The sequence below is a fragment of the Conger conger genome, chromosome 8 (genome assembly GCF_963514075.1).
Source record: "Conger conger chromosome 8, fConCon1.1, whole genome shotgun sequence".
Classification (NCBI taxonomy): Eukaryota; Metazoa; Chordata; class Actinopteri; order Anguilliformes; family Congridae; genus Conger; species Conger conger.
The window spans coordinates 24,815,039-24,827,884 of record NC_083767.1 but is presented as its reverse complement, the minus strand read 5'-3'; the positions used below and the strand labels follow the sequence as shown (position 1 = coordinate 24,827,884).

General features: G+C 39.6%; 1 protein-coding gene across 2 annotated transcripts in view; it reads right to left on the bottom strand.

Moving 5' to 3' along the window:
• Nucleotides 1-3,303: 3,303 nt before the first annotated feature.
• LOC133135408 (uncharacterized) overlaps nt 3,304-12,846 on the bottom strand; it is a 33,113-nt gene continuing 23,570 nt past the window's right edge. For both annotated transcript variants that reach the window (XM_061252385.1, XM_061252384.1), the window contains 2 exons: nt 12,405-12,772; nt 3,304-9,080 (listed from right to left, as the gene is read on the bottom strand). In XM_061252385.1, coding sequence (XP_061108369.1) covers nt 6,249-9,080; nt 12,405-12,772 — 3,200 coding nt within the window. In that variant the 3' untranslated portion in view covers nt 3,304-6,248. The remainder of the gene's footprint in view (nt 9,081-12,404; nt 12,773-12,846) is intronic.

Genomic DNA, 12,846 nt, shown 5'->3' with positions numbered 1-12,846 from the left:
ACCGGAACTGGTATAGCTGGAGCAGACAAAGCAGATGTCAGTTGACCAATGGAGACCACGTATTGTCTTCAGCGCCAAATTATAAATGCCCTGCCAGCTCCAAAAGGAAGTAGCCCTCTCCACAAATGCTGATGGTAATGGCCCCCTGTGTGATACAGCTCCTTCTGGCCTATTTCTCTGAGTCCGTGGAGGGACTAATACTTTAAGCAGATGTAATTCAAATATTCATAGTCATGCCTTCTTGGCCAGATGGAAGTATATGTTAAATGCCACAGCCACTGATGTCGAAAAGCTCAACCTGCCTGTGAGCCCTAGGATGATTCTTCTGGGTATAGATACTTGTTGCAATTAACAACAAAGCAAATGGTACAAAGCCTGAATATGTTGTGCTATACATTAATGCTTAATGTATACTCAAGTTCATCCACAGGTAAGTCTGTCTCTCTCTTTCCTCTCTTTCTTTATCTTTCAATTCAGTAATGCTTTATTGGCATGACTGTATATAACAATATTGCCAAAGCAATTTACAATTAAACTATTAAAAATAACACAACAAAATAAATACAGTTAAGAAATAAATAGTTCCAATTTTAGAAAGTACATATTCTCTCTTACACGTACACACACATTCCCACTTTCTCTCATACCCACTCTTCTTCTTCACACTCTTTTTCTCTCTCACACACACACACACACACACTTCCTATCTGTTTCACACACTCTCCCCCTGTCCCACACACACAACAAACACAGACACACTTTCCCTCTCTCTCATACACACAATCTTCCTCTCTCAATTCAGCTCTCGGTCTCTCACTCACTCTTCCTCTCACTCACTCATACACAGGATCTTCTTTCCTCTCTCTCACTCAATCCCACACACACATTCTCTTTCTCCCAAACACATTCTTTCTGTCACACCTCTTTGACTGTTTTTTTTCTCAACATTTCACTGGTCATTGCAGCCCTGATTCATTGAAAGCTATGGCCATTGAAGAGGTCCACACTTCTTAGAGGGGAGGAGACCGTCTGAAATGTCTTCTACCACAGGAAACTTTTCGGATTTTTCAGCTGAAAGCTACAGTGTTTCCAGGGTTTAATGAGGAAATAGATTATTCCCCTTTTCTGTAATTTGAGTTGTTTAGTTTTTCTTTTTAGGGGGACATGAGATTTTGTATTTGATTGTTAGGTAAATTTTCCACACTACACTTGTTACTTTGTCTCATGTTTTATGTAAGATGTATATGAGTATGTGGGGCTTCCCCTGTGCATTGGATATCGGTGCTATTTATGTTAATGAGCCTAAGTGCCACAGGTCAACACCTGACTGTGCTCACCTCTGCTTATTCACCCTGATGGAAGGCCTGTGTGCCGCAACGTGCATGTTTTTAATTTCTTGCCTGTGCATTAGCCATATAATAAAGGCTTTTTAACGCATCCAAATCAAGAGTGCCTTGGTCGCCATCCTTTTCTCATCATTCTTATCACCCTTGTTCCAGTGCACCTTGTTGGATATTACTATTTACCACAGACGCGCCTCACTGTTTTTCTCCATTTCACTGGATGTCTTTCTCTTTTTCTTTTAATTACCACTTATTACTAATTGTTTCATCCTATACTTTTGTTGAGACAATTCATTGGTATAAACCCAGAGAGCGGGTCAAGGTCCACAGCAGCCAAGAAGCTTTGCATTGTGCAGCCACATGTATCCTCCCTTCTGAGGAAGTTGATTGACTTTGAATGGAATTTTGTTTGAGCTGACAAGTGACGTTGTGAGCTGTCTCCAGTGATTTCATGGTCACAGAGGTTGGTTTGTGTGTGTGTGTGTGTGTGTGTGTGTGATCTTATACTGAAAGTTCTGCAGTGTTTCTAACTTCAGTACGGAGCAAAAGTCCTAGGCACCTTAGATGGGTTTTTATATATATTTGGTCTTAGATGTGCAAATATGAGATTTCCAGAAGATCTAAATGGTAAACGATTGGCATTTATATAGCACCTTTATCCAAAGCGCTGTACAATTGATGCTTCTTACTCACCCATTTATACACACACACACACACACACACACACCAACGGCGATTGGCTGCCATGCAAGGCGCCAACCAGCTCGTCAGGAGCATTTAGGGGTTAGGTGTCTTGCTCAGGGACACTTCGACACAGCCTGGGTGGCGATCGAACCGGCAACCCTCCGACTGCCAGACAACTGCTCTTACTGCCTGAGCCATGTCGCCCCTGATCTAATGGTACAGACAAATTTTTGTTTTGTTAAATAAAGTTATATATTCAGTAGTAGACCACTTTTCAGATAAAAGCTTCATCAACCAAACTTGAATGGGAGAGTCAGAAGCAAGCAAAACCGCAAACGTCTGCAGAAGAATGTGGCAAGTTCTGGAATATGTTTGGAACAACCTCCCAGCTGTCTCTTATATAATTGCAGGACAGGGTACGTAAGAGAACTGTGCGAGGCAAAGTGTGTCACAACAAATATGATTTGATTTAGTTTTAACTGTTTGCTGCTCTATATAGTATATTGAATAGTATATTTTCTTTTTCTGTATTTAGAAACGTTGTTTCATTATTATTAGTTTTTGTACACGTGACAAAAGACTTTTGGCCAGTATTGCATGTCATACTGTGTTACATGTGTAAGTGTTAAGACTTCTGCAAGACTAAAATCATTCATGTGATTGAAAAGCATCACTTAGGTTTTGTGCACTTTCTGCTCATGTCAATCCATGTCTGTAGCTTAATAAAGAAAATAACTGTTTGCAAAGTGAAAGGTTTGGTCTTGGCATCTTTTACATTAGTTAATATTGGTAATTTTTCAAGTAATTTACAGTCCACTTTATGTAAAATAGCTGTAATTAAATGGTGTTCAATATTACAGTAAAGATTAAGCACCAAGACTGGTTATTCTTTAAATTATAAATCAATTAGTTGGCTGCAAAAAGTTATAAATAGCTGCAAATTAAAAAATATACAGTAATACTATCAAAAATACTGTATTAGCCTGTAACTTCTAGTTTCAGTCAGGGTCTAAATTTACAGAATATGGCTGGGAACTGCTGCCAGTATTTTACTGTCATTTTTACAGAATTCCTTTTACAGTATATGAGTGGTAACTGCGACCAGTATTTTACTGTGATTTTTACAGGAAATGTTTTACAGTATATGACCAATGCTGCCAATATTTTACTGTAGATTTTTTAAATGTACAACACAGACACAACTAACAGAAAACAAGGCAGACACAATTTTATGTTTTATGTATTTTTATCACATCTTTAAAGTTATTATGTTGGAGGTAAATTATTGATAGCACATTGTAAAAGAAGGAAGTTGGCAGGCAGGACTGAGGGCACAGAAGTAAAAGGTCAGGTTGCCCATGGTATGTAGGGACTCCATGACAACATATAAAATGTCCCTTGCGTTCACAAAAATGCCACAGCAACAGAGGACTGTCTGTTCTGTTTGGCCATTCACTTGCTGTCCCCCTATATTCCATATGACATTTAGAGAGACTATTTGTTTTTAAAGCAAAAAATATCCCATTCATTTAAAATGTATAAAGAGAAATCTAAATCAGGAAAAATACTAAACAATAAACATTTGAATAAAGTTATTGTTGACTATACTATGTACAGGTAGATCTAGAATATATCTATTTGTCTCTGCTTATATACACTACGTTACACTAATATAGAGTATGTTCTTTCTTTGTCATTCATTTTCAGAAAGGATTTAATTAAAAGCACAAAGTTAATCATAGCTTTAATTATTTGACACTACAGCCTCTGTATGCAGTGCTAAAAAAAGATTAATTTTAATATTACTACTGTGAGATGGAAAGTGGAAAATGTCTTATTGTGAACACTCTAAATTACTAATGTATTATTAAATGTGAAAAGGAAATTGTAGTATAGTGTCTATCCTTGTTTTCTTTTTCAGTTTAGGTAGATTTGGAGACTGGTGGTCAGAAAAGTATACCCCAGATCAAGGTTTAGGAATCACCTTGGTCACCTTTTTTGCTTTAATATTTAATTTTCTCTGATTATAATCAAACAATTCACACGTTAGATGTTACATGTTATTTAGCTTTGGTCTAAGCGCAGACTTTTATGAAAGGGTATTAAAACATTTTGGTTTCACCATGTTGTAACTACAGCACCTTTACATGTAGTCCCCCATTTCGGTATATGAGACAAATTAACATAATGTTGAATTATTGTAGTGTCTACTGTATATCTGGCAGCAGCATGATGGTTTCAGGCTCATTTGATACCTTGGACCCTTGATGACTTAAAACCATTTAGTCAATAAATGTGTTCGATACTCCCACCCCCCAATTCCCATAGAGATCCCTTCTAATGTAAAGAGTTTTAGTATCGCTTGAAGGACAACCTGAAAATTTGATATCCTGACTCTGATGGTGTTAACACGTCACAGATATCAGCAAGTCATGGCATGCAAAGATGTGCAACGAAATACAAAACATGACTTTTATTTTACTTTAATTTTACTCAAACATTGAAATTGGGGACTACATATAAAAAGTGTTGGAATTACTACATGGTGAAACTAAAATGTATAAAATACCTTTTAATAAAAGCTCTGCACATAAAACACATGTGCATTGTTGGATTACAAACAGATAAACTTAAATATTAAAGAATAAAAAGCTGAAAAAGGCAAGGCGATTCCAAACTTTTGGGTGTGGGTGTGTTTTCTTGAGTTACATTCAAGATGAAGCTGTTACGATGAGCACATTAAGTTCTTAATCACCAATGTGGACTTACATTTCAGCTTGATGCACATTATAGTATTTGGACCAAGGGTATAAACCAGATTGAGTTTGGTCCCACTTCTTCATAAAATGTATCTTTTTCCAGTTGGAGTCATTTAAAATAAGGGCTGATCCGCGGGGAGACACTTAAAATGTACTGATTACTATGTCTAGCATTGGATAGCATAGGGAGTACTGCATTCTTTATGAACACTTTATTAGGTATTTATTTGACTTATTTTTTTGACTTGGCAGAAGACGAGTCTTCTGCTTCTGTAGCCTATCCACTTAGAGGTTTGACACGTTCTGTATTCAGAGATGATCTTCTGCATACCATTGTTGTAAATTGTAATGTGTGGTTATTTGCATTACTGTCACCTTCCTGTCAGCTGTCTCCTGTGACCTCTCTCATGCATTTTTGCCCGCAGAACTGCTGCTCACTGGATACTTCTGTTTTTTTGCACCATTCTCTGCAAACTAGAGACTGTTCTGCATGACAATCCCAAGAGATCAGAAGTTTCTGAGATACTCAGACCACCGTCACTGTCACTGTCTTTTTAGATGGAAGTTTTGGAGTTAATGGACTGTTCTTGAAACGTAGGCCAATAGTAAAAATAAAAGCTGCAAAACTATTTTGTTGAAGTAAAGAATGCCACAACTGATTTAAAATGAAACCCTTTCACAACAATAGCAAACACAGGACGTTCCCGGATCGTTGCTTCGTGTGAAAGGCGTGTCAAAAATGTAAATGTTTGTCAGTTCGGTGGAGATTGTGAGTGCAACAAGATAGGCCTATTTGTGAAACAATTATGCTAATTTGTTAACCAATTATTTTGCAAGTTAAATTATTTGGAAATCTCATTTTATTTGTGTTTGGTTTATATTTCTTTATTTATGAGGCAATAACAACCCCATAATGTAGCCTACCTCTAATTTGTTGTCCTGATACTAATTTTTGGTTGCTCTGTTAAGTCATTGAATAATTTGCAAGAAATTTCCACTAGCCTGTTCAACAGACTGAACTTTCAAAATGGCTGAAATGGATATCTGCATCTCCTTGCGCCTCCTGGTTTTCTTGACAACCACTGCAGGTTATTGCTTGAATTTCCTTTTTTTTGTACAATAAAAGTGTCATCCGATTTCTGTGGAATCCCATACTCATTTTAATTGACTGCACCTGTAGCTGTGTCTGAAGTGCTTGATAGAGAATAGAGATTGAGCTTATGGAGTTTAACAGCAACTGAGCCCTTTCTGCTTACTCCATCTCAAACCTGACACTTAAGTCTACTTACTCTGTAGATGATTGAAAGAAACTTCAGCACACTGTGATTTACTGCAAGTGTCTGTGACTCACAATAAATCCCAGTGTCCTGAAGCTTCTTCAGTCGTATACTGTATACTTGCTATTTGTTACACCTTGGCAAAAAGTCCTGTCGGACGAGCAGTACTCACTAGTACTGACTACCTACTTCTTCAGTTGCCACAGTATTGCTGCAACAACCACTCCAGCTATAGCAGCAGGGACATAGTAGTTTCCCAGCGGGCTAAGGATTGGCTGGCCCTGCTCTGAAAAAGCCTCTAGCCTCTTCTCTGTGATAACTTTCACTGGTGTTTTACCAGAGGTAGTTTGATTCTGGACATCCAAATCTTCAGACATGCAGAACTCCTTCTCCACATCTTGCTCATTGATAATGTCACAGCAGAGAGTGCTGCATTGGTTCTTCATAGGCTTGTGGGTGTGCAACTCCATAGCAACGTTGGCAGCACTGTCTGGCTTGTGGTTCAGTGAGGCATGAGAGGTCAAATCGATGGTCAGGTGAGTGGAGCTGGTGTCACTGGGGATTTGGCTACCCATGTTGTTAGAGGATCTGCTGTCTGTACTGGGGATGAAAGATTCTGCAGAACTCAAGTTGATCCTACCGTGGACAGCACTACAGTAGTTTTCCTCTGTCTCAAGATGGAGTGGTTCCATGTCTCCAGGAGTACTTTCTGTTCCTTGGGGGCAACCTATCTCTGGGCTGTGGTTGGACAAAGCAGAGGATGGTGAATTGATGTCAGTGTGAGTGGAATTATACTGATTCTCCACCAGCTCTTTGTGGATTGCCTCATTTTTTAGGTGACCTGGGGTTCTGGTCTGCACCACATTGGAAGTTGCACTCTCCACATCACTGGGAACAGGGTTCTTTGGAATGTGGGTGGACAAGGAGGCATGAAAATTCGCCTCAATATGGTTGAAGTCCTGATTCCCTTCTGAATTATTTTGGGGCAGCTCTGTAGACCTGGGGACTACAACTGCCAGCTCATCAACAACCCTACTGTCTATGCCACCTGTTGCATCACTATCTCCTCCTTCTCCTTGGGTCCCTGTGTTTCTCACTTCTGGTTCCTTATTTTCTACTTCTCCGGGGCCACCTTCTCCAGGTCCCCCACTTTGTTGTTTGCCAGGAATCATGGCATCACCTTTTCCTGGGGCCCCACTGTCTCTAACTGCTGGTTCTGCATTGTCTTCCTCCTGAGGTCCACCACTCTCAACCTCTCCAGGGGATCCAATGTCTCCCTCCCCAGTTGACGCACCATCTCCCTCCCTAGAGGCCCCACTATCTCCATTTCCAGGTGCCCCACTGTTTCTGTCTCCTGGTAGCCCACTACCTCCCTCTCCAGGGGCCCCACCGTCTTTGTCACCTGAGGCTCCACTTTCCCCAACAACAGGAGCCCCACCATCAGGGTTATCTGTGGCTCCATTGTCTTCCTCACCAGGGGACTCACTCTCTGTATCACCATTTTCCTCCTCACTAGAGGCCTCACTATGCCCCTCAGCAGGGGCCCCACTATCTGTGTTGCAAAGGGCCCCAAACTCTGAAATGACCTGGGCCCTACTGTCTCCCTCACAAAGGGCCCCACTTTCCCTCCGGTTATCTGCCTTACTAGGAAAAAGGCTCTCCGAGTGGAGGTGGTTGGAGGATGGAGCATTGGGTGAGCTGATCACCTGGTGGGCTATGTCACAGCCATTCTCCTTCCACACATTTTGGGCTAGATGGGTATAACTGGGATCTCTGGTACCCAGGTCCATGCTACAGGGGGCAGTATTCTCCATGAAGTCTGCTGCTCTATTCTGGATGTTGTTGGGTCCTACACTCTCATGGATCACACTCTCTGGATTGCGACTGGATGTGTTAGTGTCATAGTAAGCAGAGTCACAGTAATTTGTTTCAGCTCTGCTCTCTGGAGCTTCAAGGGAACTGCTCTCTATTTCATCACAAACAATGCTTTCCGTATTGTCACCTACTAATTGCTTTGCATTAACAGTAACTTTTTCATTGTTGTCACAGACTACATTCTCTAGACTGTAAAGAGCAATGCTCTCTGTGTTGCCATCCTCATCACTAGGAACAATAGTGTTTTTATTTTCAGGCAAAAAACTTTCAACATTTCCAATTGCACTTCTGATGTCACCAGAAAATACACCCTCTGCATCATGAGGGGTAAGCACCTCTTTTTCACGAAAGGTTACACATTTGGCATGGCCTGGGGCAATGCTCTCTGCATCACAGAGGGCTTCACTTTTTATATCGCTAGGGACAACCTTCTTTCCATCACAGAAGGCTCCACTTTCTACATTGCCAGGGGCAACCCTCCCTGCATTATAGAGGGCTTTACTTTCTCCATCAGCAGGGGCAACCCTCTCTGTATCACAGAGTGCTACATTTTCAATTTCCCCAGGAGCAACCTTTGTTGCATCACTGAAGGCTTCACTTTCGGCTGGACCTTGGACAACACTCATTGTATCACTAGGAGCCACCGCTTCTGTGTCACTGAGGGCTACACCACCTACATCACCAATGGCAACCTTCTCCACATTACTGAGGGATACACTGTCTACATCACTGGGGGCCACATTCTCTGCATCTCCAGGAGCCCCCTGCTCTTTATCGCTGAGGGCTGAATTCTCTGCATTGCTAAGGGCTATACTCTCTGCATTGACACTTTCATAAGTGTGGTGTGACAAATTGGATCTACAGCCAAGGTTGCCAGATTCGCCAGAGTATGCACCCTCATCTCCGATAGGTTGAAAGGTAGACGGACTGTCGAAGGGCTGGTGCACCTGGACACTGTGGATGGAGATCAGCAGCACTGGCTTATTGGCACACACTTCTTCATCTGCTGAGGTTCCTCCCAGACAGTAAAGAGAAATGAGGCCATCTGTGACATCTTGTACATTAAATGAAGCCGTGACTCCAGCTACATCCTTTGTTGGACTTGCCAGGGACTGACTTGAAACCAGATCTTTTGCCAAAACCTTGAAGGGCAAAGATGCAAATAACTATGGATTAATTATGGATTAATAACAGTACATCTTAGAATACACAAAAGGCTTTTCATGGGTTGTACAGCATACTCTTAAAGGGGAACTTCAAAAATGATAAATGATAATGTGGTATAAAAAAATCTAAACATTTAAAACATACACTTTCAAGATGTCTCTCTGCACATGCTTCACTGTGAAAGCCATTCCAACTCTCAACAGCCATTACATCCCTAAAATTAAGGTGCATTTCTTTGACGATGGAATGACTGATTAAATTGTTTTCCTACAGGCACTTACCCCTACTCTCTGGTCAGCTTGTGTTATTACAGCTGGTGAAATATGGCTAGTGCAAGCAGTTATTATGATGACTATGAGGAATAATGAGGTTCACTTGAATGAAGATATTAGTCCCCTTAACACCAGTAGGAAACTGGAAAATTGTGAAAGACAGTGATAATTCACAGCTGCTTCTGGTAGTACTGACACCTTGGCGTATGTGAATAATGTCATGACAACAAAAGAAGAGATGGGGTTGCTGTAATGATTAGCCCTGAGGTCAGCAGTTTTTGTTCACAGTGAAGTCACAAGACACATTATATACAGTCCCCTCCAAATGTATTGGAACAGCATGGTCAATTTCATAGTTTTTGCTATACACTAAAGACAATTGAGTTTGAGGTCAAAAGATGTACGAGATGACAAATCCGAATGTCAGCTTTTATATCCTGGTATTTTTATCTAGATTTGTAAAACAACTTAGAACATATAACCTTTTGTATTAGACGACCCAATTTTTAGGTGAGCAAAAGTATTGGAAAGTGTGACTGACTGGTGTTTCTTGTTGCCCAGATGTGTCCTGTTAGATTGATTGGTTAAACAATAAATAGTTCAGAATGTCTACTCTTGGTTTTAGTCTTGGGTTTTGCCTGTGAAGACCATTTGAGTACAAAAAAACAACTTGAAGATCAGCTGTCTTAGGAAGAAAAGCAAACCATTTTGAACATTAGAAAAGAGGGGAAATTGATCAGAGCCATTGCACAAGCATTGGGGATAGCTTGTACAACAACTTGGAATGTCATGAAAAAGAAAGAAACGCTGGTGTACTGAGCAACAGACATCGAACAGGTTGGCTAAGCCAAACAACATTGATGACAGAAACATTCAGTAATATAGAGGCTATACCACAAGATACAAACCACTTGGTAAGAATCAGAAGGTGAGATTACAATTTGCAATAAAGTACAGAGATGAGCCAAAAAGTTCTGGAACAAAGTATTATGGACTGATGAGAACAAGATTAACCTCTACCAAAGTGATGGAAAGGAGAAAAAATGGATCTGCTAATGATTTGAAACATACAAGCTCATCTGTGAAGCATGGTGGAGGAAGTGTCATGGCTTGGCTTGCATGGCTACTTCTGGAGTTAGCTCACTAATCTTTAAGTAATGATGGTAGCAGCAGGATGAATTCAGAAGTCTACAAAATATTAAGTGTTATTTACTTTCATTTACTTAAATACTCTCTGTTCCAATACTTTTTCTCACCTAATAATTGGGTGGTCTGATACCAAAGGTGCTATGTTCTAAGTAGTTTAACACATTTAGGTGAAAATACCAGAAAATAAAAGCTGAAATTCTGAAATCTTGTCTCGTGTTCATCTTTTTATCTCAACCCCAAATGTATTCAGTGTATTGCAAAGTCATTGGCCTTGCTGTTCCAATATTTTTTGAAGGGACTGTCACCAGTCACAAAATATTGGGAAAAGGTATATAACATAATCAAGGCTCATCATTGTCAGTTTTAACCAATTTCCAATAAAAATAAATTTTAAAAAGGACAGTTTGGATTAAACTGATTTTCAAATTTTTTTATTGATGTTTTTCCGCCTTTGAAATAATTTTGGAATTAAAATGTTATATGGATTTGCTTCTCTAGACCATTGCCATTGTTATTAAATGAGGGAATGCAGCTTTAAGAGTGGAAATCTGGTGATTGGTCTGTATGTGAGACCGCTGGGAATGGTGAGAGAGTGAGTGGATTTTTGTGCCTGTTGTGTGCATTTTCTTCGGTGCAATAAAGGAAGCAAATGCCTAAGGAGTCCTTGTTTTTGAAGCAAAAAAACAGCTAAGTCGTTAAGTTAAGTTAACTCTCGCGCATTCAGTGTGAGACTCATGCAAATGACCCTCTTTACACAATCTCACGCCACACCTCATATTTCTCATTCTGTCAAATCCCCCAAATAAAAAAATAATAATATAATTATATTACTATTATTATTATTATTATTATTTTTTTTTTTTTAATATTTTTTTAAAGTTTATAATAGGATGAAATAAAGAGATATCAGATTTAATTTAATTTAATTTTTTTACGTATGATCTACATTCGGTATTAATATCCCCCGGCTTCAGCACGCATCATTTGATTTTGAACATCACATAGCCAAACCATGGGGCTGCTGTGTGTCAGCTGATGCTCTATTTTGCCACAAACTTACTATGTAAACACTCCTGTAGTGCTCTACGTCGGAGGCTTCAAATTCGAAAAGCAATCTGACAATCAGGTGGAGTTATTAGTCTACTAACACTATTACTATTACTACACTAAATGTTGTTTGACATAGTGTCAAAAATGAAAAATAAAACCCAAAAAAATTTTTAATAGAAAAATAACTCTGAAAATGATGAGCCTTAAACATAATGTAACTAGTTATCTAACTTTATCCAACCAGCCACTAGATGGCTTGATAAACAGTTAGCTGGCCAGACTAGAGAGTAGATGGCAGGTAACAAGTTTAGATACCTTTATAGTTTTTAGATATTTAGACAGCAAGCAAACCAGTACAGTAGTCTGGCCGGATATCAGTCAATTATAATATATAATAATTTTTAGTTGATTTGCAATACAAGTCTTCAGTAGCTAGCTTCCTGCATAGTTGATCCAGTTTTCAACTATGTACAACAAATCTAGCACAATGTTATTCAATAAGTCTACACTTAAACTTTTATGATACAATATTTAATGGCACATCATGCATCATGTGTGTTTAATAAATAAAATGATGGAATTTAGGTGGATTTCCTTGAAAATATCATGCAGTGTGTCTGCTGATGATTCATTACATTTGATCTTGATGATTTGCCTATGGTTATTGTTTTTACTGCATAATTTATTGCTTTTTCATGCCAGTTATTTATGCACCACTCAAGATGCTTTTCTTTCTTTCTTTCATTTACTTTCCAATACTATCCAATTAGACCACATACATTTTTCCAAATCTCATATATTTTCTGAAAAGGAAAGGAACAGGCTTGCCTGACCAACAGTTGACTTGGAGCTGTCGTTGGGGTTATCAGAAGCACTTTGCAGCTTTTTGTCTGGTTTCATTAGGAGCTCCTGGGGGCCTGGATGATGTACTTCAGGTGAGGAGATGTGAGTTCTTGGGGTGACAAGGACATTTGAGGAGACAGCTCCAATATCCTCAGAGGCAACAGGTTCTAGGCCGCTCTGGAATTGGACTACAGCAGATGATGGACCTGTGTGATTGGCTAAAATCTCAGGGGGAAGGGGTGTGGCTGAATCTGCTGCCTCATCCATTTTAGGGGTTGAAATTGTGCTGGGGTTGTGAGGTGGCAGGAGGGTTCCACCAGATGTAGGGGCCATAGGAGCAAGAGTGCTGCCATCTATAGGAGAAGAGGAGACTTATGCTTGTAATGCCAAATAATTCTCATTTGTAAATAAGGGTTTTTATACAGTC